Source organism: Neltuma alba, unplaced genomic scaffold (assembly GCF_004799145.2).
Source record: "Neltuma alba isolate B1F8T4 unplaced genomic scaffold, ASM479914v2 tig00004725_pilon, whole genome shotgun sequence".
Lineage (NCBI taxonomy): Eukaryota > Viridiplantae > Streptophyta > Magnoliopsida > Fabales > Fabaceae > Neltuma > Neltuma alba.
Window position 1 is genome coordinate 32990 of NW_021633837.1, and position 26429 is coordinate 59418.

Consider the following 26429-nt stretch of genomic DNA (forward strand, 5'->3'; position numbering starts at 1 on the left):
CCAAGTTACAAGATTTAGGAGCAAAAGTAAGGGACAAGGAAAGGTCATTACTAAAAAACAATCTTAAATCCTCAACAATCCTTGTGGCTTGCCATTCAGGACAAGAATTCTGGCCTTTCACAGGATAAACAAATGGCTGGCAATCAGATTCAAAAATCACTGGTCCCAGGTCTCTATCTTTTACCTTAAAAGCTGCTTCATGAAGTGCATGTGCTTCTGCTTGGAATGCTGAAGACACCGCACAAGGTTTGCAATAGAGATCCACCACTTGCCCATTTGAATTGCGTAGGATGTAACCAGTTCCGCCACTACCATTATCTGCATTAAACGCACCATCAGTATTCATTTTCAAAGAATCAGAATTGGGTGGAGTCCAATGGTTGATGGGAGCAGCTTGATCAATATTTCTATTATTGCAATTAAACAGATTCCTAGAAGTCCAAAATTCATGCACACTATTAGTTGCAGAATTAATGAGCCAAACAATGTCAGGAGCTTTGAAAGCAAAGACTTCATTGCATCTAGTTTTCCATATATACCAGCAAAGGTAACCAAGAAGGGATTGAGCTAAATCATCCATCTTTAGGTTTTTTAACATTTGAAACAACCAATTCACAAAACTAGTCACATTCAGATCATGCACTGTTAAAGAAAGAGGAGAAGCAAACCACACACGCTTAGCCCAATCACAAAGAAGCAAACAATGTTCAATAGTTTCAGGATGAGAATCACAATGGGCACAAAAAGGCGTCACCCCACAATGCCTCTTCCAAAGTGCTGCTTTAGTTGGGAGAGCTTTGGAGCAAGCTCTCCAAAGAAAATGTTTCACTTTTGGTTGCACCTTTAAGGACCAGATCATTAGCCAAAGATCCTTATCAAGAGGTTGTGAAATGCTGGGTCCCATTTCCAATTTTTGCAGCTCTAATTGTTGCAACCATTGGTACCCATGCTTAACAGAATATTTGCCACTTGCATTTCTTAACCAAATCAGATTATCCCTCACACGAAAATAAGGTAAGTCAACAGCAGAAATGCAGTCTTTAATTTGTTCAAGGAGAATGATTGTATCCAAGCACCATTTACCATCCACAATTAGATTAGAAACAGTTAAGTTCTTCTGATCATCAGGCACATTTAGTTTAGGTAGACAAAAATCAGTTAAGGAAGGAACCCAAGGATCATCCCACACATTGATAAGCTCACCGTCGCCAATCTGCCACATGATATTATCTTTTAAGACATTCCTCCCTTCAAGAAGACTATTCCAAGCCCAAGAGGCCCTTGAACCTTTTCCGGCCTTCCAAAAAGAAGAATTGAGGAAGTAGATGCCTTTAAGGATTCGAACCCAAAATTCATTTGGTTCTGTCATGATCCTCCAACATTGTTTACCTAAAAGAGCCAAATTAAAGGCCTGAAAGTCTTTAAAGCCCATTCCCCCATCTTTCTTCTTTTTAACTAAATGATTCCAAGCTCTCCAATGAATTTTCCTCCTAGAGTCATCCCCTCCCCACCAAAAATTCACAATGATTTTGTCTAGCTCCATACAGGTTTGTTTAGGAAATTGGAAGCAAGACATGGAGTAAGTTGGGATGGCATTAGCAACAGATTTGATCAAGGTTTCCCTTCCAGCTTGAGATAAAAAATTTTTATTCCACCCTAGCACTTTTTTTCTCACCTTATCCCTAACAAAAGCCAGCCTCTACTTTGGATCTACCCCAAAGAATAGGGAGTCCTAGGTAATGACCAGGGGAGCTTGGCTAATCATGACCCCCGCCTCTTCAGGAGCATTGGGTGACACAAAAATACAGGATTTATCTAAATTTATTCTTTGTCCTGAGGCCCTACAATACTTATCAAGAACACTGGTGAAGACATTGCAATTTTTTTTGGTAGCTCTAAAGAAGAAGATAGAGTCATCTGCAAAGAGGCAGTGAGAGAGCACCGGGCAAGCCTTAGCTAGGTGGATACCTTGCAAATCTCCTCTATTCACATGCTCATTAACCATTCTAGATAGGACATCAGCGACAAGGATGAAAAGATATGGGGAGATAGGATCCCCCTGTCTTAAACCACACTTAGGGACAAGCTTGTGGATAGTTCTTCCCTCGACTCTCAAGTCAAACTCCACAGTAGAGACACATTTCATGACATGTTTGATCCAAATAGGGTGAAAATTCATTTTATGAAGGACAGCTTCTAAGAAATCCCATTCAACCCTATTGTAGGCTTTATTCATGTCGAGTTTTACAGCAACTTCATGTACATTACCTTTTCTATTTTTAAGGAAATGGAAAGCCTCATGCACAATAAAAATATTGTCTTGAATCATTCTACCAGGAACAAAAGCACGCTGTTGCTCAGAGATTACTTTTTTTAGGATGGGTTTAACTCTGTTGGAAAGCAGTTTAGAGAACACGTTATAACTGAAATTACACAAGCTAATAGGTCGGAAGTGACCAACAGAATCAGGAGAGTCAATCTTAGGAATTAGCACCAAATTGGTAGAGTTTAGGTTTTGCAAATCAGCATCATTCTCAAATAACTCTCTAACCAATTGACAGATCTGGGGGCCTATTATTTCCCAAGAGTGGTGGTAGAAGAGTCCAGGAAAACCATCGGGGCCAGGTGCTTTTAAGCCCCCCAAATCAAAAGCAGCTCTTTTTATTTCCTCATCCAAAATAGGAGCCATTAATCCTAAGTTATCAGCTTCAGAAACCACAGCTTTCACATAGGAAAGGACTAGATCTAAATTGCGAGGTCCCGAACCAGCAAACAGGTTTTCATAAAAGTTGGAAAAGCAGGAGTTAATCTCTGATTGGTCATCTACCCAATTTCCAGCATCATTTTTTAAGCAAACCACTTTATTTCTTCTTCTGTGTTGGGCTGTAATATTGTGAAAAAATCTAGAATTTTCATCCCCCCAATTTAGCCAATTAATTCTAGATCGTTGAAACCAGTATTTTTCTTCCCTCCCCCAAATGGCCTCAATTTGGTTAGCTAACTCACTAGCCTTACCTGCAGAATCCTCATTCCAAACCCCTTCATAACAATTCCTGAAGTCTTCCAGAAGAGTTGCAAGTAGCTTTTGGTTATTAGGAAATTCAATCTTGCTCCATTTAGTCAGGATTTTCCTAACTCTATTTAGGTTTGAATTAAAAGCATGAACCACACCACTAGTCACCTGCTTATCCCTATTCCAATTAGACTCAATAAGCTTCTGGTAATCTTTATGCTCAATCCAGTTCAATTCAAAACGAAATTCTTTTGGGCCTTTTATACCAGAAAAATTCAAATGCAGAAGGATTGGCGAGTGATCAGAGCCTAACGGTTCCAGATTACATACCTGCGCATTTTGATGCTTCTCTCTCCAAAAAGTGTTGCAGACTGCCCGATCTAGTCTTTCTTTCACGTTTGCCTCATTGAGTCTCTTGTTTGACCATGTGAAAGCCAAGCCTTTGGCCCCCAAGTCCTCCATGTCACATTGAGTCATGAAGTTCTGAAATTCAGTCAACGAGTTTAAATCTCTAGTGTTTTCCCCTTCTTTCTCAAAATCAAACAGCAGGTCATTGAAATCTCCACAGCATAACCAAGGTACAGCATTCCCAGGATTAAGGTTCTTCAGTCTTCCCCACCACTTTCTTCGGTCTTGCTCTTTGGGAGGTCCATAAACTAATGTTAGAAAGCCAAACTCCATCTCCAAACCTTTGAGAACCTTCAAGTAGATCATGTTTTTATCTGATTTGATAAAATTCAGTTGTAGATCATCATTCCACCATACTGCCAAGCCACCTCCTATTCCTACTAGTTCCACATAAATCTTGTTCTGAAAATTTAGTCGCCTGCGCCATTTCTCAATTTTTTCCATCTTGACTCTAGTTTCCATCAGAAAAACTAGAGAAGGTCTAAACTTAGAACACAAGAACTGCAAGTTCTTGCCTGTCAGGGACGACCCCAATCCCTGACAGTTCCAGCTTAAAATACTCATGGCGACTTGGTGGCCATTTGAGGCTGACCACCAAGCCCTACTATTGTCGAATCACATCTTGAATCTTGTTTTTCCATTCCTTCAAAAATATTTGTAGAGATTGCTTCCAGCACTGGAACTTCTACCAAGTTACCCTCACTCACTTCAATAGATTTCTTGCCTTTTTTATTTCTTATTTTTGGAGGTGAGTTCCTTCCTATAACAAATGGTTTTTCATTTTCTTTGTTCTGGAATATTTCCGCAGCTTTCTCAAACTGATTTGCAACTTCAACCCTTGCTTTTTTTGATAATGATGACTCCCATGTTTCATCTAGAGCTCTTTTGAGGTTAACCTTTTCCATCTTTTCTACTAAAGTCCCTTCATATGTTATCTGTAGTAGGCCTTGCTGTGGCATATTTGTATATCCTTCCTCACTATCCTCAGGCAATTCAACAATATACAGCACACTGGGTTCTGGTCTGTAGGATTTAGCCTCTTTAATAGGTGCCCCCATATCAATTTTGCCTTCTTTTCCGTCAACAAAGTCTTTTCTAGCAACTGCAGTAATTTCCAATGCCTTTTTAGGTTCTGCTCGCTTTGGTTCATTTATTTTTAAGGGCCCATTGTTGAACAAGGCCCTTCTACAATCCTTTGGAGTGGACTCCCCTTTAGCTTTTCCTTTTTTCAGATGTTTTGGTGGGATGTTTACCTCATCCATGTCTAGATCCAACATCGGCTCATTATCATCATCAATTTTCCCTTCAGTAGATTTACCAACAGGGCTATTTACACTCCCCACACCTTCCTGCCATATCGATTGTTTTGCCCCTATCACTCCTATACTACTATCTCCACCAAAGCTTACCTGTACACCAGTGACATTCACACTCTTCTTTGAAGATGAGGATTCGCGTGCTGTCCCCATCTGTACTGAGTCACATTTACCCTCTCAAATCATGATTATCGGTGCCACTGCCCTTAACGGATTCACCTTTAAATCTGCGGTATACATCGGTTGAGATGGTTCTTCCTCTGACATGACTTTTTGGTGTTCACAAATCCTATGCTCATGCCCCACCTTTCCACAGTTATAACAGAAATTTTGGAGTTTTTCAAATCTAGTGTATGCCCATACCTAGTCCAGGTTAGGCCGTGGTACCCAGAAACCAGCTACTAAAGGCTTTGACAGATCCACTTCAATTCTAATACGAACAAAGCTACGGATATGGCAGTCATCTGGTCTTGGATCTTCAAAACAGACAACCTCGCCTATTCTACTTCCCATCTTTACAATATTCTTCTTAGTCATTGCTGCCCTCGGGATATTATGGATTTGAACCCAATACATACACCTATTCATTAAGACTTCCTTTATCGTCAAGAAAGGTTCCCAAGGTTGAAAATTCAATAGATACCCATCAAAAGCCCAAGGACTATCTCGTAAGATCCGTTCATAATCCTCTTTTATACTAAAATGAAACACAAAGGCATTGTCCTTAGAATCACTAATTTCAACCTTACCTTTCAATCTCCAGATACGCACAATCATTTTCCGAAAAGTTGGAAGGTTCACTTGCTTGGAGGAAACCAGCTTCCCTACCAGTGAGAATCCCCCCTTCTTGCAGTCTTCATCCTCCCAATCGAGTTCACATTCATTCCTATCCTCCATTACTACCTCCATTGTGCGGAAGAGAAATGAGTTGTTCAGCAACCCACTGCGAACTAACAAACAGCAATACTCGAAAGAAGCCTTAGCTTGAGGTCTTGCAACGACACTGAAACAAAGGTGGAACAGAGCACTTAAGGTGGAAAAAGAAGGGAGAAGGGATCGGGAGAATTTAGAGACGAAGATGATAGCTACAGTGAAAAGCCCTAACGTAGGGGCTTTTCATTGAGTTGCTAAGAAGCTGGGGTTAAGGCGAAACACGGGTGAGAGAAGGTGTAGAGGAGAGAGCAGGAAGCACGGTGAAGATGGCCTGTGACAGTGATTGTAAAGGCACTCACTTGATGGAGCGAAGAGGGGCGCTCACTTTGTCGGAGCGATGGGTCGCTCTCACGAAGACGGAGAGATGTCAGAATGCACGGTAAGATGCTAGTTTGCAGACAAGTGTTGTCTCTGCAGGCGCCAACAATGGCCGACTCTCTATTCCTCTGATCACAATTTCTGTGAATATCATAGAATTTTCATCTGCTTCATCGAACATTTCTTCAATCATCAAATCATAATCAGTTCAGTTTTATAAATTTAACAGCAATTCAATCTCTATAAACTTTTTTCACTCATAACAAGTCAATTCCATAATTTTTTAAAAAAAACTTGAAACATCTTCATTTCTATCATTCTTTAACCCAATGAATTGAGACTAACTAAATTGCTGTGAATTAAATTTTTTAAAAAAATAATTATTTGGTTCTTATAACTCTGCCTTAATTATAACTCATTTTTTAAATTTTAACTTGGTAAAACTTTATATCCCTATAATTTTAACTTGATTGTAATTCAATTTTTAAATTTTAATTTGATACAACTCAATACATATACTTTAACCATTTAAAACATAAATCCCTACCTTTTTTTAAAAAAAATTTGGTTCTTATAATTTTATTTTCTAAAATGCAAAGACGAACACTTTAAATAGTAAAAATTATAAAGATTAGAGTGAGATTCAATGGAATCAAAATTCATGGGATTGAGATGCGTCTAACATTCAAAGATCGAAGGGTTGAGATATAATAACCGAACCACAAATAGAAAGACCAAATGATTATTTTTTCCTAAAATTTAAGGGGTAAATGCCTCAGCATTATTCAAAGTTAGTTAGATGTCGATTTTGTTGGCTATCAACTTCCAATGGTTGTCAAAGTCAGAACCCATGCACTTGTGCAGGGGGCAAAAAGTTTTTGTACTTGAAAGCCGCTCGTGAATCTGAACAGAACAGTTTATTGATTTCCTTAAAACCTTCAAGTTAAAAAACTATACAATATCGCTGGTTCACCGTGTCTCCTTGTAAGCTTTGGCTGAAACGCACATGGACATGAGTTCGAGTTGGTAGCTAGCTCCTGTGAAACTTCGATTCTTCCAAGAAAAAAATTATACAATATCAGTCAGAAAATTGACCCAAACATAAATTTATTACTCTTGACGTCCTATGTTGGACGAGCCGAGTTTAAAGAGAGTGGAGAGCAGAGGTACACAGCGCCGTGAAGAAGGTTGGTAATTTTCCAACAAGGCTTCGTGAAACTGTGATTCTGCTCTGACTCTGCATTCCTATATCATGTCTGCTTCAGGTATCGCAGGTTGCCAGTAATGGCGGATTCTCTATTCCATTTTTTCCCTTCCCTCACAAATCATGTTTTCAACTTCATCTACTGTGCTCGCTAACATTTTCTATGGCTGTCACAGAATCTTCATCAGCTTCCCCTTTGGACCCAGGGCTTGTGAAACCCTCAATCCCTCTCGTCTCCTTTCTCGAACGCCTCCAAGAAACAGCAGTTAACACCTTTGGCAGATCTAACGTCGACCCAAAAAACTACGTTGACATGTCGTTGAAGTTCAGCTTGTCTGAGACAGAGGAGGCATTTGATAAGCTTGCTAGGTCTGCAAATGGCTTTGTACCAGCAAAAGAGTTGAATGATTTTATAGAAAAATACTTGGATGGAGCAGATGACGATATGGAGTACTACGAACCAGAGGATTACGTGGAAGAGCCAGAGGGATTCTTGCCCAAAGTTGAGCATCCAGAGGTGAGGGCATGGGCATTGAAAGTCCATTCCCTTTGGAAGAACTTGAGTCGCAGAGTTTCAAGTAGGGTCAAAAGTCATCCCCATTTGCATACTCTTCTTCCTCTGCCTGCTTCTTTCATCATCCCTGGTTCACGCTTTCGTGAGGTTTATTACTGGGATTCCTACTGGATAATCAGGTTTTGTTTATTAGCTTTGATGTTACATTAGCAGAAAACTGAAACCAAACAAGATACTTTTTAGCTTTTCAAGTCTACGTTCCACTAAATCTTGAAGAAATCTCCATATCATACCAAAGCAACTTTAGATTTGGTTTAGCTAGATCTTTTCAGTATATCTCTTGGACATTGCCATTTGGGTACGAAATTGTCAAAAAGGATCATTATTCTTTATACTTTGAGGTGCAGGGGCTTACTGGTGAGTAAAATGTACAAGACAGCCACTGGAATGATGACTAATCTTATTTCTTTGATAGAAGAATACGGGTTTGTGCCTAATGGTGCAAGAGCCTACTACACCCACAGGAGGTATCATTTTCCCATCCGCTCTTCTTGTTTTTCTGCTGTTTGTGCTTCATGGAACCTTAAGAGTGTAATGCCAGAGGACTGTTTGTGTCTCATATGCTGAACCAGTGTTTTCAGACTGATTCATACTGGAATTATTCAACCTCTCCTTGAATTGTATGCTAATAGTTTAGCAACGTAAAGAAAATGACGAATACTTTCTTTGTTGTTTTATTATACAGTTTCATTATCTTAAAATAATATGGTGGGAAGGTTTGAAAAGAATATATTGCGGCATGACTTTTACTGTGTTCATTTTACGCTAACGTCATGTTCGTATGTATATTTTGAAATGCATTCATATGGTGATAGCAACTACATCTACAATTTTGTTTTGGATTTTTGCAGCCAGCCTCCCCTTTTAAGTGCTATGATTTATGAGATCTACAATGCCACTGGTGATATAGAGCTGGTCAAAAGATCGCTTCCTGCACTGAGGAAAGAGTATGAGTTTTGGAATTCAGGTATTATAATGAGCACAACTTATGCCTCAAATGCTGGACTTCATGGTTCATTATGGGTGATTGAACCATGTTTTATGATATAAAATTTTTCTTTATTTGGCTTGCCTCAAACTTTTTGGTTTTACCTTTTATTTATCTTGTAGAAATACATACGGTGACCATTGTGGACCCTCAAGGTTGTACTCACACCTTAAATCGTTACTATGCAATGTGGAATAAACCCAGGCCAGAGGGTTCAGTAAAGGTATGCCTTACTGTTTTGGGACTGGCTTATAAATGGCATGGAATTAGAATTGCAACTTATGGCTATTGCATGGTGCAGGACAAGAGATTTGCTTCCAAGTTCTCGGATGCTTCAGAAAAACAACACTTTTACCATGAAGTGGCTTCAACTTGTGAATCAGGATGGGATTTCAGCACAAGATGGTTGAGGTAATTGCTCTATTGTATTTCACAGTGTTTATGAGGCTCACATGTAACCTTCAAAGTGGTCAGTTCTACTCATAGCTTACTAAATGATGCAAATTGCGAACAATCATGTGATTGTGATGCTGTTTTTGGTGCAGAGATCCGTTAGAATTTACATCAGTGGCTGCAACTTCTGTAATACCTGTTGACCTAAATGCATTTATTCTTGGGGTATGTCTTAGACCAATGAGTAAAACAAAATCCTGCATCTATGGTTTTTAACCGCCTGATTTATGCTGTGATGCATGTTTGTTCAGATGGAACTTAATATTGCATTTTTTGCAAAAGTTACTGGAGATAATAGCACTGCTCAGCACTTCCTGCAACTTTCTGATAGTAGAAAGAAGGCACTCAACTCTGTTTTCTGGAACGCAAACATGAAACAATGGCTTGATTACTGGCTCACAAATAGTACATGCCAGGTATTTCGTCAATCTGATTTTGCATGGACACATCTGTCATTGTGTGATTTCTCTACCCTCTGTAATTCTTCTGAGTTGTACTTTTTGTACTTCTAGGGAGTTCAAGTCTGGGAAGATCAGCAGCAGAATCACAATGTATTTGCTTCCAACTTTGCTCCTTTATGGATGGAACCATTTTACTCAGGTAAATTTGATTTCATGTGACTGAATTTTGTACTACATATTCTCCATTGTATGGTTGAGATAAATTAAGAACGGCTTTAAGACTTGACTCGACATTGTTATCCCCATCATGTCATTTTTTATAGAATGTCATTTTGGTTACTGACCTTGCATGCCAAATTTTAACAAACACAGAATGGACATTTGAGTCTCGCAAATGAGTGAAGAACAGTTTCAGTCTTTTAGATTAGCATATCATAAAAACAAGAGGTCTTGATGTTGAAGATGTTTTCAACCTTTGCTTTTTCTGCCGTTGCGTTAAATGAGACGTTGGATACAAAAGTGAAAAGATATGAAGGGACAGGACAATAAAGGAGAATAGATTCAACCAAAGATGATGATTGCTTTAATTGAACTTATGGCGAGATGGGGTAACTCATGTTGTCTATATATTCGTTCTGGTGTTTTACTAAAATGAGATGTTTGAAAAATGTGAGAAGATGAAGGCAAAGGATAATAACTTTCTGGGAAGGGAATCACAAAATAAGGTCATAGAATTGCAAGAACATTGGCTTACCCTTTGTTTAAAAATATATTTCTTAAGATTCTTCGATCGTGGGTAGCGTTGTTGAAAGTCTCAAAACCTGTGGGCTGGTTCGTGCTGCTGGGGTTGCGACATCTTTGACAAATTCAGGACAACAATGGTAAGTTAGTTAGAACTTAGGACAGCATCAAAGATTAAGGTTCTCGCATGTTAAGGTTATGACTGTTGAGACTTTGTTAATACAGGGACTTCCCAAATGGCTGGCCCCAAATTCAACATATGATAGTTGAAGGTCTGGTGAAATCTGGGTTGAAAGAAGCAGCTTCCCTGGGGGAAGAAATTGCAAGGAGATGGATCACAACCAACTATATGGCCTACAAGAAAACAGGTGTGATGCATGAAAAATATAATGTGGAGCATTGTGGAGAGTTTGGAGGTGGTGGACTATATGTGCCCCAGGTATGTGTATCCATATATATACAGAAAACTCAAAATCTTAAATTTTGCTTTGGGTTCAAGAGAACTATTTCAAATGTTTGATTGGGATTTGGATGCAATGCAGACTGGTTTTGGGTGGTCAAATGGAGTGGTGCTTGCTTTCTTGGAGGAGTTTGGATGGCCTCAAGATCGCGATATTGACTGTTCATTGATTTCCTCAGAAATTGACAACATTGGCAATTGAAACTGACCAAACATTCTATTCTGCTTGTCTTGTTTTGATTACGCTCATGCTAGCTACTATGCAATATAATTGAAGCTCTGTCCTAATTCCTTAGCTCCTTATAATAAGGTTGTGGATGATTAAAGATGCAAAATAGACCAAGCTACGTCTCTTGTGTTTTGGTAAGGATGGGCACTGTTTTGGTCCCTTAGTGATCATACTTGTAACTTTCACAGAATCACTAAACACCGAGTGCTACGTAGTTTTCACAACACTATATCGTCCCCTTCCATTTTTAAGTCTCTGGCTTAACACACTACAGCCAGACCAAGTGCTGTCTTTAACACCACTTCCCAAAAAAAATTAAATGAATGTTCAGAATTCAGAAAGTTGTTTCATATTAAAGAAAACAAATCTATAATAAGGCGGAAAGTATTTCTGTTTCTGGTGCTTCAGTGAAAAGATCATCGAAGGAACTAGGAAGGCACTATTTAAGTGAATATATATATATATAGGCACACACATACTTAAGCTTAGGTTCTAAAGCTAGAGTGGTAATGGTGGGTCTCTATCATGATCTTGTGCAGTACAGTAGAAAAATGGCGTGATCCCCGTTGGGGCAGTATCTAGGCTCTCTCACTTTTTTTTGCTCTGCAAAACACTACCGCATATGACATGGATGAAATTGAAATCTTTGGAAACAAATTTGGATTCTTTTAATTATTTAATGCGATTGTTAGGCTCCTCTCCTTTATATATGTTTTTTAATTTCAATTACTCATACCCTTGCTTTTTCTTTCTCTTTTCTTTTGTCCATTTTCTGGTGGAGATAGATGCGTCCAACCCCGTCTTACCAATCAACAATTGTCAGATGAATCATGAAACGAGGAAGAATATGATAAACAAATCACAAGGGAAGAAGAGGTGGAAGGATGATTAGTATCACTGAATGATATTTAATGAGTCATTTAAGAAACTGGAAAAGCTTTAAGCTCTAAATCTAAGGATGCGGGTCCTCTAAGATTCGACCCAAAAACAAAAGAAAAAGAGAGGCAATCATTGGAGAATTGTAGCATTCAAATGACGCCACACTCCCAATCACAAATTATAATTAATACAAACCAAATGTTGAAGAGTCTTTACACTATAGGATACACATACAGCCACCCTATATAGAATGAGTGAGTGGCAAGTAAATGGCATATCCCATTCCCCATATATGCAATTTTTTAAGCAACTTGATTGATTCATGGAATTTAATCGTCCTCTTGATTCCAAACTGGTCAAATAAAGTTGGCAAACTAATCAACCCAAAGCAAAGCTCAGGATATGATTGATGATTGGGATTGCTATAAAAATGGCTTTATATATATATATATATATATATGTATATATATATATCAGATGGGTTTGTGTTTACAAGCAGGAGACAAAAAATAAAAAATAAAGAGAAAGCAACTTTTAGCGACTGGGAGAGGTTATATGCGTATATTATATATAAACTTAAAATACCCCTCATTATCTTGTACTCCTTAATTATACTCAAGGGTAATAAATGGAGTACCATATCATTTAGGTAAAAGTCATGAAGAATTTAATTTTTTGACGGGTAAAAGTTTCTGATTCTTGATTTGGAAAAAGTTACTATAAAATAATTAGTTGTTGGTTGTTGTTATACTACCTCCTAACACTACTAAATATAATATTTAATTTATAATATAAATTGCTCTAAATCTTATACTCCCTCCGTTCCTTATTATAAGAGACAAATAACCGAAGTACGTTGATCAAAAAACAGTTAAAGTTAGTTAAGAACAATTAATGTATAAAAAGTATAATTTTTTTTCAAAAATACCCTCATTAATAAGGAGAGAGAGCATGAGAGAGAACAATTAAATTATTAAAAGAAAGAGAAGTGGGAGAGAGAGAGTGTGTGAGTTGGAGATAATAAATATGGGTAAAATAGTAAATCAACACAAAAAAGTAGAGACAACTTGTAAGTGTCTCTTATATATAGGAACATGGCATAAGCATCAAGTGTCTCTTATAATAAGGAACGGAGGGAGTATTTAACACCGGATGGTAAGAAATCAGTTTTAGTGCTCATCACCTTGATGAGCACTCTAAACTTATTAGATCTTAATGAGATAATCTTGTTGATGAAATTCAACACTTAATTTTTGGGTGGGAATGGGATATTTAGATAATTGTCATATGATGTTTCCAAATATAAACATTAATTAGTCCTTCCTTGCTAAATATCATATTTACTATTCAAATTTTATTTATAAGAAACATTTAACATATTTTATTGAAATTAAAAAACCCTCAAAAGTTAGAAAAAAATTGGTAAAAAATCCCTGTTTGAAAATTTAATTGTCCAAAAGGACCTGAATTTGAGTATGTGCAAGTGTGATTCGTGAATACAACATATCTTCTACTGTATGCAACATATCTTCCGTTGTATGCAAATAACTTCTGTATTGATAATTGTTGCACATCATTGATGATATATTGCACACAACGGAAGATATGTTGCACTCACAGATCATAGTTGCACTTGCTCAAATTCAAGTCCTTTTAGCCAATTAAATTTTCAACTAGGGATTTTTTTTACCAATTTTCCCTAAAAGTTATGAATTCTATCTTAAAATTTAATATTTTTCAATTTCACTCTTATTTAATATATATACTTTCTTTAAAAAAAATCACAGCTTACCAAACAATAAATTGGGATAAATTTGTATATTATACAATAATTTTAATGATGTGAGTTATACACTTTCTCTCTATCTTATAATTATGACCTAGAAAGAAGTACTAATTAATTATATAGTTCAAAAACAGTAAGAAAATGATTAAATTTGTTATATATTATTATTGTGGAAAATAATGTGTATCGCTCTTTTTAAAATATATCCTAAAATGAGATAACATTACATGTGAGAGGAACAAAAAAGTGAAATGAATGAGAACAATTTGGAGAAAAAATAGGAAATGAAAGAGATAAAGAAGATTGATCAAAACAAATATTTTGACTACATCTTATATTTAGTTATAAAAGGAGTTCAATTAAGTGAGGGAAGGTAGAGGTGGATTAAGAAATGAATGAGAAAAAGAAAGTCATAAATGTGAAGAGAGAGAACGAGGGGAAAGAACGAAGTGAAGTGGATTCCGATGAACACGAGAATCGAGCATTGACCGATAATAAATGTGTAATTAAGTGATTAAGAGCTGGTCAAAACAGATTAAACAGTAAGAAGAAAAACTGAAAAAGAAACTCAACCCAACGCACGTGAGATTCAGGTAAACAGCCCACCGGTTTTTACAGGGATTCTTTCTGATCAATCGTGGGACTTCGAACGATATAAAATCAAAAGTGTAATGAAGAATTACAATAAAATAGAGAAGAAGGAGGGGGAGAGAGAGAGAGAGAGAAGATAATTGGAACCTGAAAGTGGGTTAGGGATGAAGCACAAAGAAGAAGTTGGAGAGCTTTTTGTATTATTTGAAGGAGAGGGTGACACAAATGCGTATAATTGAGTAGAGCTTGGAGGAGGAGAAAGTATAATAATGGGGCTAATTAGCAACTCAGGAGAGGTGGAAAACGAGAGAGAGCTGGGAAAAAAGCCATGAAAGCGGCTTTCATGAGAGATTAATTATTAATTAATTAAATTAATAACTGAAAAAGAAACAGCGCATCGGAATCGGATCTGAATAAAATGAATCAAGTGTTATCCTATAATTAGAGAGCTGGACAAGGTCAAATCGCTCGACTCTCCAACTTTTTTAACACTTATTTAATGCACACGGTTAGGTGCATCCATCCTTATACACTACTTCAATTCATCTCTCTCTTGCTTCTCCCACTCGGAATCGGCTATGGTGGACACTCTCAAGTACCTATTCGGCTCGCCGGGACCTTCCGGGTTCGGCTCCAGCTCCACCGCCGAACACGTCACAGAAAGCACCTCCGCCCATTGTTCCACTCTCACCGCCATCATTACTGGTACTTTCCTAAAACCTCTCTCTCTATCGTTCGTTCTCCTTTCTTTGCGTCAAATACTGATGAGTATTGATTTTAACGCAGGCGCGACGTCGGGAATCGGAGCTGAAACGGCGAGGGTTCTGGCGAAGCGAGGAGTGAGATTAATTCTGCCGGCTCGAACTCTGAAAGCCGCCGAGGACACCAAAGCTCGCATCCTCTCCGAGTCTCCGAACGCAGACATCATTGTGATGCCTCTCGATCTTAGTTCTCTCAGCTCTGTTCGCTCCTTCGTTTCTCACTTCCATTCCCTCCATTTACCTCTCAACCTTCTTATGTAATACCACTCTCTCTATATATCTCTTCTTTTTTCCCTTCCTTCTTCCTTTTTATTTATTACTCACTGTATACTCCATTTTCTTCTTCGCCCTAGAAACAACGCCGGAAAGTTCGCGCACCATCACGCAATCTCCGAAGATGGATTTGAGATGACCTTCGCCACTAATTATCTAGGTAATTAAATCAAAAACTACATATCTGTCAAATAATGTAATTAAACGTATGTTGTATTATTCATTCATGGTGGCGGTGGGCACAGGTCATTTTCTGTTGACGGACTTGTTGTTGAAGACGATGTTGGAAACGGCGGAGAAGACGGGGATCCAAGGGCGGATCGTGAACGTGTCTTCCAACGTACATGGCTGGTTTTCCGGCGACATTATCCGATATCTAGCTCTTATAACCCTGGACAGCAGGTAATTAACTAATCACAATTAAGTGCTCGCAGAACAAGACTAGTCAGTAGTTAGTTTGTGGAAGACTAATAATTGGCAAAACAAAAAAACAAAAACAAAAACAAATCGGGTTTGACTTCTCTTTGTTTCATTTGGCCTTTGTCTTCCGCCAGCCATTACGACGCCACACGTGCTTATGCTCTGTCTAAGCTCGCCAACATCTTACACACCAAGCATCTTGCTCTCAAACTCCAGGTCCGTCCATCATCAATCTATCTATTAATAAATCAACCCTCAATTATTGATTGATATTATTATATTAAAAAAAGGGTCTCTTCTTGTTATTTTTTCCTGCTCATCTTCCTCCGTCTGGTTACTTACTAATTATTTGATCATTACATCTGATCTTATGACATCTCTCATCTTGTGCAGCAAATGGGAGTCAACGTGACAGTGAATTGCGTGCATCCGGGGATTGTCAGGACCAGGCTCACCAGGGAACGTGAAGGCTTACTTACAGGTTTATTACACTACTTATTGATTACATCCGATCCTTTTATTTGCTATTATTTCAAAATCTGTGTCCATGGTTCATTGGAAGTTTTTTGTATACTGCAGATATAGCGTTCTTGCTGACTTCGAAATTCTTGAAAACCATTCCCCAGGTAACACTTCAAATCTGTAATCCTATAGTCCGTCCAAGTTAGATATATATAAATATATATATATATATATATATATATATATAAGCCGTAGAAAATGACAAAACGCAGTACAGGCATTAATATTGTTTATCATATCATATGATATGAGACTGAGGGTCGTGTCAAATCAAATGTAGGCTGCAGCAACGACATGTTACTTGGCGACGCATCCGAGGCTGTTAAATGTGTCCGGCAAGTACTTTGCTGACTGCAACGAAGCTTCCATGTCAAAACTAGGATCCAGTTCAACCGAAGCTGCTAGGCTCTGGGCAACTTCAGAATCCATGATCTCTGACGGCCCCAAATCTCTTCTCCATCTCCTCGACAGCGATGAATGAAATTAATCTATGGATATATAGGGGAGCTAACCAGCCAGCTATATATATATATATATATATATAGCTCATGATCTCTCTTGGTTTTAGTTGGCTTTTAGTATAGAAAAGTAGTATAAATACAAGTACATATATTAGTAAGTGGTTCGGCTTTAGCGTTGAAGCAAGTGTGTAGCCAGGGTGCAAACTGAGACGAACTGTAAATTACTTAGAGTAAACGTCAGATTAAAGTGTATGTGTGGGGTAATATAGTTAACATAAAATATTTGTGCTTTAGTTGGATTAGATTGCCATAATGATGAGATGATTGTATGGTGGTTTAGGCTGTACATGTACATATATATATAGTATAATATTAAATACTCGGGAGGATTGGGGCAAAGTGCTCGAAAAACTCCAACTGTACATTTTTCTTTTCTATGTCACCAAACTTTGATTAGATATTGCGAATACTGTAATATGATTCAGGAAAAATAAAGAAAGCTTGATTGATGACTAGTGGACAGTATTATACATATATACATATATATATAGAGAGAGAGAGAGAAGAGGAGGAGGAGGAAGAAGAAGAAGAAGTCGGTGATGGGCACGTGGTGGTGGGTGTTGAGGAAGAGTATCTTTCTCATGTATAGTGGATGGGACCTACTAACATGCGGCAGAGGAAGGAGGGACGAAGAGGCGTGCGTTTAAAGAAACAAAAACTTGTTGACGTTAAGTCATAATCATAAATTCGTACTCCTATTCCACAGCTCTATACACTTATTAAATGCATATGAACAGTTAGGTTATGTTGTACGATCTTTCTCTCGTCAACTTTAGTTTGCATTAATCTTTTCCAGTAATGTTTGTTTATTTGAACGGTGAGTTAATATCGGTCCCCTCCCTCCTCAGTCCCCAGAAAATGGAATTGTTGGAAACAACCTGTTAGGAAACACACGGATGCTCCTCTGGTATTATTTATTGAATAAAAAGAAAATACTTTTTAATCCTATTTATAAGGTATTAATAAAAAAATTTTTATGAATGTGCAATTTTACTCCTTATTTATTAATATGTTGATTTTGTTTGCATAAGGTATAATATATATTAAGGGTGTGTTTGGATGACACCCCAAACCATGGTTTGGGGAATAAATCACCCAAACAACCCCTCCAAAAACCAAAACCATGGTTTTGGGTCAAAACCATGGTTTTGGAAAAAGCAAAAAAATTTTGCTTTTGGAGAAAAAAGGGAGAGTGTGAGGGCCTATATGATATGTATCTTGTTATTTTTTTATAAACATATTTAATCTTATATTTTATAAATATATATACACATTAATTATTTATTAATTATATTATCTTATGTATTATTAATTATGTTGGTAAAAAACATATTATTGACAATTTTATTCCTTCAAATTAAAATATATCATAAAATCTATTTTTTCTGTAATTATCATATTAACTTATGTCTTTTTTTTAGTAATTTGTATATATAAAAAGTGCTTCTGATAACAACTATCCAAACGCTCTCACTTCTCAAAATCACTTTTTTACAAAATCTATTCTTCACAGAATCTATTTTCTCCAGAATCTATTTTTCAGAATCACTTTTCCAAACCACGGTTTGGTTTCATCCAAACACACCCTAAATAAACATAAAATTGAAAAGTAGTTAAATTTTAAATAAGAATTAGTAAAGTTTAATATTTTTGTTGATTGGCTTGAAACAGGCTGAAAGTGGATTAGGATTATAAATAGGACTGAAGGAGTGCTATATATTATTTGGATCTTAATTAAATCAACTTATGAAACCCAAAGTAGGAAGTATTCGAAGAATGTTTGGATTGAAGAGATTCGTCGGCTGGGAAACTCAAGAGCTTATTAATTTTGATAAGAAAAAAAGGTGCAAAATTAAGTTGGAGATGGAGGAGAGGTGAAGAAACTTTTAATGTTGTCAACTGCTATGCATGCATGGGAAATTACATGCCTTTTGAATTGACTGCTCAAACAAATGAAAGGCTTTTTATATTTTATATAGTACGAGTTGAAATCATTTTTCAGCTTTATCAGTACTTTTGACTCTGAATGTTAATCCTCTGTCCTACCTTTCTGGGCCCACTTGTTTCTGACACCCAGAAAAGAGCATTAGCAAGAGCTCGGTTAGACTTAGACTCCGGGCATCGCCTATCGGAGACCTAATTCTGGCGAAAGGAGAGCAAGAGTAAGACTCTGTTCAGTCCCATCAAAGTGCTTTTGAAGAGTAGCGTAGAAGTGAAAGGGGAGCTGGAAATAGAGATGAGAGTAAAGTTTAAATACAGGACGGGTCCAACAGAAAATTGCCCCCAGTAATAGTGCCAGTCACTCTATTGGATGAGGTCCCATCTATGTCTGTCTGCATGCTGCATCTATATGTTTAAGGAAGAAAGACAGAAAAAAATTATAGTTAAATAATAAAATTTAAATAGTAACCTAGATAAGTAAAGTTTTAGTTTAGGTATAACTTATAAGTGACTAAATTAGAATTTGTAAATTTACTAAAATGACCATATTACTTTCTATTTTTTTAAAAGGAAAAAAAATATCAAACACCCTTTGGTCGCCGGAGCTCTGATGCTTGTGGCGGCTATTGGAGTTTAGGTCACTGAAGCTCTGATGGTTAGTTATGTAACAATATTAACAATTATCATAATGTCATAAACAACTCTAATAACAAGTCATATAATGATATTAACAACTCTCTTAATTATAGTGACAGCCTAATAAATATAAAATTTTTGTTATACGGGCTTTATTGAGAATGAATATTAAAAATATTGACCTTCATAGGAAAATTTTGTTAATGACACTATGAGAGTTGTTACTATCATTACAAGACTTGTTAACTGTATTGCTAAAGTTATAAAAATGTTACTTTTTAAATTTATGGAAAAGCTTGTTATTAACTGCTATGCTGAACTTGTTAATAATGTTAAAGAACTCGTTAATCATATTAGTAGACTTAAAATAATTCCTAAAAAAATAGTTCTGACAACTGAAGCTCCGGTGACCAACAGCCCACCTAAACTTTGACGACCACTGTCAACACTAGATGTCTCGCTAACAACCCACTGGTGAGGATGTTTGATTTTTCTTTTTAAAAAAAATAATAAAGAGCACTATGGTTATTTCAGTAATTTTGCAAATCTCAGCTTGATCACCTATATCTAAATTAGAATTTTTCTTATACAGGTGACCATATGTGGATTTTGACATTTATGAATCAGTTTTTCGTCAATTTCCCTATGTTTAATCGTATAATTTTTTGCACAAGAAAATTGTATAAAATTTTTTTTTTAAAAAAAAAAAAGGCAAACGGGCATAATATTAAACAACAACTCCTAAACACCCAAGTCCAATAACAAACCATGGATCCCGGTTTTCTTAATTGGGCCGAACGTCTATTATACTGTAGAAATCCACTTAATTTTCACCCCCGCATAGGAGCTGCCTAGGAAGTATTCTGCAAAATTCAAAAATTGGGTTTGGGCCATTTAGGTTGAAGCGACACTCTTATGAGACGCAGGCCGTTCAGGAGGCGTTTTGTATGATGAAAAAGTATTTTTAAAAAATACTTTCACATAAATCAAAATAAAAAAATTCCGTAAAATTATTTTTAAAATCATGATTTAATTTTTACTTAAACACTCAATTCTAATCCATAAAGTTTTTTTTTTTTTTTAATTCGACTGTGGCTACTACTCATGTGTGACACTTAAATAAGGAAAAATTCCGTCAAAAGAATCTTGAAATTATTATTTCCCAATTCAAACATCTCAAAGTTGAGAATGACAGAGAAGGAGGTAGTGCCTAATTTGATATTTGGACAATATAGTTAAATAACTAAAATGACCTTATATTAAAAAGTTTATTACTCCCTCCTATCCTAAATATACACTACAAAATGAGTCTTATATTTAGAACTGGAAGAGTGACAAGTTTTGAACTGATAATAACAAGTGTTAAATAATAAATGACAAGATATATACTGCTAATAACAAGTTTGATCATTTTTTTAAAAAATATGATATAAAGACATTTTATTCATTTAACTATATTTACAAAATACCATATTAGACATTACTTCCTTCTTTGTCATTTTCAACTCTTAAGTGCCTAATTTGGAATATTGCATTTTCCAACTTCTTTATTTGTCATTTTCCCTTAAATAATGAAGCTTCCTTATTTTATAATTTTATAAAAGGTTAATATAATCTTTGATCCTATAAATTTGCCCTTATTTTGGTAATGATAGCTATAATCTAATAAAAACTTGGATTATTTTATCCCTTAAAAGACCAAAATTTATAGTTTAAAACTTGAAAGACCAAAATCAAAATGAGGGCAAATTTAAAAGACCCAAATTTGTATTAACTTTTTTATAAATTAAGAAAAAGCAAATATGTCACCCAAGGCCACTCAAGCAACAACGATGAAGAGTAAGGTCCGGATTATGTAATGGTCAAGAGTTTGCTGGTCAAAAAAGGAAAAAAGATAATGGTCAAGAGTTCTAATTCTCCTATATAACGCTAGCTCCACTCAAAATTTTGATAGGCTTAAGCTTAACACCCAAGACTGATGTTGCAATTGGTCAGTGGTTATGATTATAATCTATGCCATCTGTTTTCCCTTAAATAAAAAAATATGCTTCCTCAATGTAAGAGTCACTTAATTAATTTAGATAGATTAAGAAAATCAAATCAATCAATTAATTAATTATAATAAACATAACATGACTTTTCAAAATATATTACATAATATTAGATTATATATCAATTTATAAGTTAATAAATCAGCATAAAAATAATGATTATAAGAGATAAAATAAATTTAGATCTTATATTTAAAATCAAATTTAACTTTTTAACTGGCTTCTGAAAAAAAATGTTTATGGTGATGAGTCATAATTATGCAGGCTAGGCTGAGGGTGGGAAGGACGAGGACACTCCCCGTTTGCGTATAATATATAATCTTGCAAGCCGGATTTGCATAATCAATAATTCGCCACCTCTATAAGACCATCTATATTTCCCCATTAAATTCATCCAATTTATTGGTCAAATGTGATCTTATAATTTGTAAACAAGCACAAAAGAGACTCAAAATCTGACAAGTGACCCAATTAGGCCCCTTCGCGTGTAAATACAACACCCCTTCTTAGCTCCATTGCCGGGCGAATTAAAAATTTGCAAATTGGCTTCAGATTCTCTTTGCTGGTAAGCCGAAAGTAATTAAAGATGCAAAAATATGGATAATTTGAATTTTGGAAACATAAGATCTAATTTATACTACTTTCAGTTATTAATATAAGAATTACTTGACTAGTTCAAGTAAATTAAAAAAAACTAACTAAGTTAGTTATTTGTAATAAATAAATATTTTATTTTTTAAAATATCCTAACTAATTAAGTGTATTGGATAGAATTATTATTATTATTATAAAGACTATCTTGAAAAAAATAAATAATTATGAGAGATAATTGAATTAGGATCTTATATTTAGGACCAAAATAAAAAACAAACAAATTCTTATATTAAAAACCAAATCTAGTATGTATAAATTTTTATATTAAAAACCTGAGATAGTATGTATAGAAGGAGGATGCACATGATATGTTCATTTTAGTCTGCAGATCTCAGATGGTTATTGTTTCAGTTGCTATATATTCAGCACTAACCCAACACCGTTGGTTGAGAATTTTGAAGAATAATACTACCTCCAGGCTTCAAAATAAAAGCTACTCTTCCGGTTCTAAATATAATATCCTAATACATATTAGTATAGGGGTCTTATATTTAGGACGGGAAGAGTAATTAACTAATTTGACTATAGTAACAAAACTAGTTAAGTTAGTTATTTGTAATAAGTAAGTGTTGTTTTTCGTAAAATATTCTTGCTAATTAAGCATATTGGCTAGATCTACCATTATACAAGAACTATTTTAAGAAACAATAAATAAATATAAAAAACAAAATAAATTAGGGTCTTATATTTTGAAACTAAAATAAAAATCAAATGAGTCTTTTTATTAAAAACTCGAGTAGAGTTAAATTTGGTCACATGAAGATATATATATACTCCTCCGGTCCTTAATATAGGATCCAATTATTGAGTTAGTTTTGGTCCTAAATATAAGAACCATTTCTCATATTTATCAATTTTTTCTAAATTACCCCTATAGATACTCCCTCAACCATAGTCAAATAGAAGAGAGAGAATGTATTAAGAAAGATGATTATGGTATTTTAGGAAAAACATGTCATATTTCTTATAATTAACTAACTTACCTAACTTCCTTAATCTAATCAAATTAATTAAATGGGTTTTATATTAAGGACCGGAGGAGTATATATATATGTGATGATAAAGTGACGCAGATGGTGCTAGCTACTCACTCAACATTACTTAAAAAAAAAAAAAAACTTTTTAGGTTATTATGGTTTGTTGGACAACTAACGTTGTTTCTATTACCCAAGTTGATTTCTGTAATAGTCCCGATTCCTTTTTCTCTTAAGTATTCCTAGTCAACCCTCCATTTCAGCCAAACTCTACGCAACCTTCGACACGGTCGCAGCCTTTATTCCTTTTCCTTTCAAAATTTGAAGCAGTGTATAAAACATGGAATTGAGAATGAATAATAGTGCTTGACAAAGCAAGAAATTTAGATGTGAGTGGAATGTAAGTAATGATGATAACTTAAAATTGTACTCCTCCGGTCCTTATTATAAGACTCAATTTGACTTTTTATTTGGTCCTAATTATAAGACCCAATCCATTTTCTCTCTTATATTTATGCATTTTTTTCTAAGATAATCCTTCTAATAATGATAGTTTTAGCCAATACACTTAATTAGCAAGGATATTTTAGGAATAACAACACTTATTTATTATAAATAACCAACTTAACTTACTTCCTTAATCTCCTCAAATAAGTCAATTGGATCTTATAATTAGGACCGGAGGAGTATCTAGGTAAAAAGGGAACAAAAATGTTCCTTATCCACACACACATTCTTGATCATCTCGACCTTGCGTTGCATAGTCATAGCTTATCCATATAGTATAATTTTCTTATTTGGTATCACTTCGTTTATTAACATGTTTTACTTAAATCGAGATAAAATTCTTCTCACATATTCATATCGTATTTCGTTATTCTGTAAATTATTATTGAAGAACTGTTTGTAAGTTTGGTTTTGATTAACACCTTAATTTTGCAAGTAGCTGAAAATGACTTATGTTTAGATTTTTAAATAAAACCCATCACATTCCCTTTTCAATTTTTAAGTCAAATGCTACGGGTTCCTCATATATAAAGGAGAAAACAAAAACAAAAAAAAAAGGGAGAAAACAGAACAGGCAGGAAAAGAAAAATAAAAATTGTTACTTTTCCTGTCTTTAATATAGGATCTAATTATTAAGTTAATTTTTGTTCTAAATATAAAACTCATTTTTCATATTTATCAGTTTTTCCTAAATTATCCATATTGAATTATTGATACTCCCCCAATCATAATGAAGATATTAAGAAAGATAATTATAGTGTTTTAGGAGAAATATTTGATATTTCTTATAATTAATTAACTTACCTAACTTTTTTGATCTAATCAAATTAGTTAAATATATCTTGTATTAAGGATAAGAAGAATATTTTTCAAGTTTTTGGTTTTTGGGTAAGATCGGACTTTGCGAGCAAACAATTCAAAATTATATAATCATCCATGAGAAGTGTTAATAACATTCACGCCGGAAGAGTGGGGCCAAGCCGCAAGGGATTTTTTTTTTTTTTTTTGCTATGCATAAGAATTCTTCTAAGTTTCGTTCTCGATCTCGGGACTCGGGAGAATGTAAATATGAACATAATACTAGTATTAGTGATGGCGTGGAAATGGCGATGACTGGGCCGAAGCGGGCTGACCATTGATCCCCCACCAAAAACCAACTTAAGCTCGGTACCCAAATCAAATCACACCCGGCCCGACCCGGGTTGCGCAGCTCAGAATTTTACGCCATTGTTGCTTTGCCTGCATAATTCTTCTGCACATCGTTGCTCTGTTTACCACCTCTTTCGTTACGTACTATCCCCTCCGTTTTATTTGAAGATTTGGGTTTGATTCTCAATAAATATAAGGTTTCACACTCTTAGCTCTAATTAAATTATTATTTCTTATAATAAGCTTATTTATCGGAGTATTATCTCTACAGGTTAAATTTTAATTATTAAATAATATGTAATTAAAAAAGTGTGTATATTCTTTCTTTATTATATCAGCAAGCCGTACTCCTTCCTAAAAAGGGAAAAAGAAAAGGAAGAAATTCACAATATGTGTTGTGTGAGAAAATGAGAAAGGCTGAAACAAGGAGGCGGGGGAGGCACGCGAAGTGCCAACCAAAAGTGAGCTCTTTTTTTGTTTTTTGGTGTGGCTTTATATCATTAGTGGTTGCAGCTTTGTGTATCCAATAATCGGACTCTTTGTGGCAAAGGAGCCCGACACCCATATGACCCAATTGCTTTGCTGTTCCACTTTTTGTCGACAATCTTTGCCCTGGGCCCCTCTGTGGGCCCCTTGCTCAAATCCAATCCCTTTCATTTCATCGCATCTCCATTTCCAATTCATCCTAATTACTACCAACAAGATAAGAGCTGATTCAGTTGGTAAGGAATTGACTCATAACTTATAAAATCATGAGTCTGAATCCTATTACCGATATAAAGATTTTATTGATGAGTAATTTGTAAGTACCTCTATAAGTTTTTTTTGAGTTTGGAGGCATACCCTGACCTTGGTGAGTTCCCAGGATCTAACTCACCTAAACTTTTTTGTACTAAAAAAAATTATCCTCATTACTCTTACTGAATATAAATTTAATAAACTATTTAAGTAATTAAATTTTTAGTTAAATTAATTAATATATATATTTTTTCTAAACACTATAATTATCTTTCTTAATTTTTTGTTTCCTCTCTTACTTGATTATTATTAAAAGGAATATTATAAAATTAATTTAATACAAAAGTGATAAACCTGTGATATGGATCTTACATATAAGATTAATATCAACTCTTTAATTAGATTATATATTAAGAATCGGAGGAATATCACATTTAACGTTGGGCTCAAATTTAGAATCATAATGGATGGCATTAGGACAATTTCCTGTTGACAACTAAAGATTAATAAACTTATACATATTTGGGAACCTATCTTTTAAAATCCGATTTGTTGCTGCATCTACTGAAATAGCCGTTTTCTTCTAAATTTGATTTTATTGTTAGCATTATTAGAAGATTAAATTTTGCATGATATCATGGTTCTCTTTTTATTTGTTGCGAGATGAAAGTTGTGACGAATGATCAATATTTTTGACTGTAATAATGAGAGCGATCCATATAAGACGTAAAAATTTAATAAATGAGAAGAGAACGATCATGAGATTTCAAGAAAACAAAATTATTATAAAAAAATTCCAATAACAAATGATAAGTTATATTTTTTATTTTAAAATTTGTCGTTACATGCTGGCGCTATTGTTATTAAAACTTTTTAATGATTGCGTATTCTTTATTTAGGATTTTATAACAATTCAATCTCGCGAACAAAATCATACTGATAATTGATTTCAGGTAACTTAATTGGTGTGTATATGTTGTTAACAATA

At 35.2% G+C, this 26429-nt stretch overlaps 3 protein-coding genes across 4 annotated transcripts; 2 read left to right on the forward strand and 1 right to left on the reverse strand.

The window, feature by feature from the left end:
* Nucleotides 1-137: 137 nt before the first annotated feature.
* Nucleotides 138-4898, reverse strand: LOC114745600 (uncharacterized). Its single transcript, XM_028933756.1, has 2 exons — nt 3344-4898; nt 138-318 (listed from the first exon to the last, which is right to left on the reverse strand). The coding sequence occupies exons 1-2, from the start codon at nt 3983-3985 to the stop codon at nt 181-183; spliced, it is 780 nt and encodes a 259-aa protein (XP_028789589.1). The 5' UTR covers nt 3986-4898; the 3' UTR covers nt 138-180.
* Nucleotides 4899-6978: 2080 nt separating this feature from the next.
* LOC114745599 (probable trehalase) lies at nt 6979-11205 on the forward strand. 2 transcript variants are annotated; one of them, XM_028933754.1, is made up of 12 exons: nt 6979-7262; nt 7369-7885; nt 8114-8233; nt 8618-8733; nt 8877-8977; nt 9056-9165; nt 9300-9372; nt 9459-9623; nt 9720-9807; nt 10390-10489; nt 10575-10788; nt 10892-11205. In XM_028933754.1, the coding sequence occupies exons 1-12, from the start codon at nt 7241-7243 to the stop codon at nt 11009-11011; spliced, it is 1746 nt and encodes a 581-aa protein (XP_028789587.1). In that variant the 5' UTR covers nt 6979-7240; the 3' UTR covers nt 11012-11205. The 2 variants fall into 2 exon arrangements, with proteins under 2 accessions (XP_028789587.1, XP_028789588.1); XM_028933755.1 differs by having other exon boundaries at nt 6979-7253.
* Nucleotides 11206-14813: 3608 nt separating this feature from the next.
* LOC114745601 (short-chain dehydrogenase TIC 32, chloroplastic-like) lies at nt 14814-17119 on the forward strand. Its single transcript, XM_028933757.1, has 8 exons — nt 14814-14999; nt 15081-15312; nt 15409-15488; nt 15574-15730; nt 15883-15964; nt 16142-16229; nt 16328-16374; nt 16551-17119. Exons 1-8 carry the CDS (start codon nt 14873-14875, stop codon nt 16749-16751), a joined length of 1014 nt encoding a protein of 337 aa, XP_028789590.1. The 5' UTR covers nt 14814-14872; the 3' UTR covers nt 16752-17119.
* Nucleotides 17120-26429: the final 9310 nt, after the last annotated feature.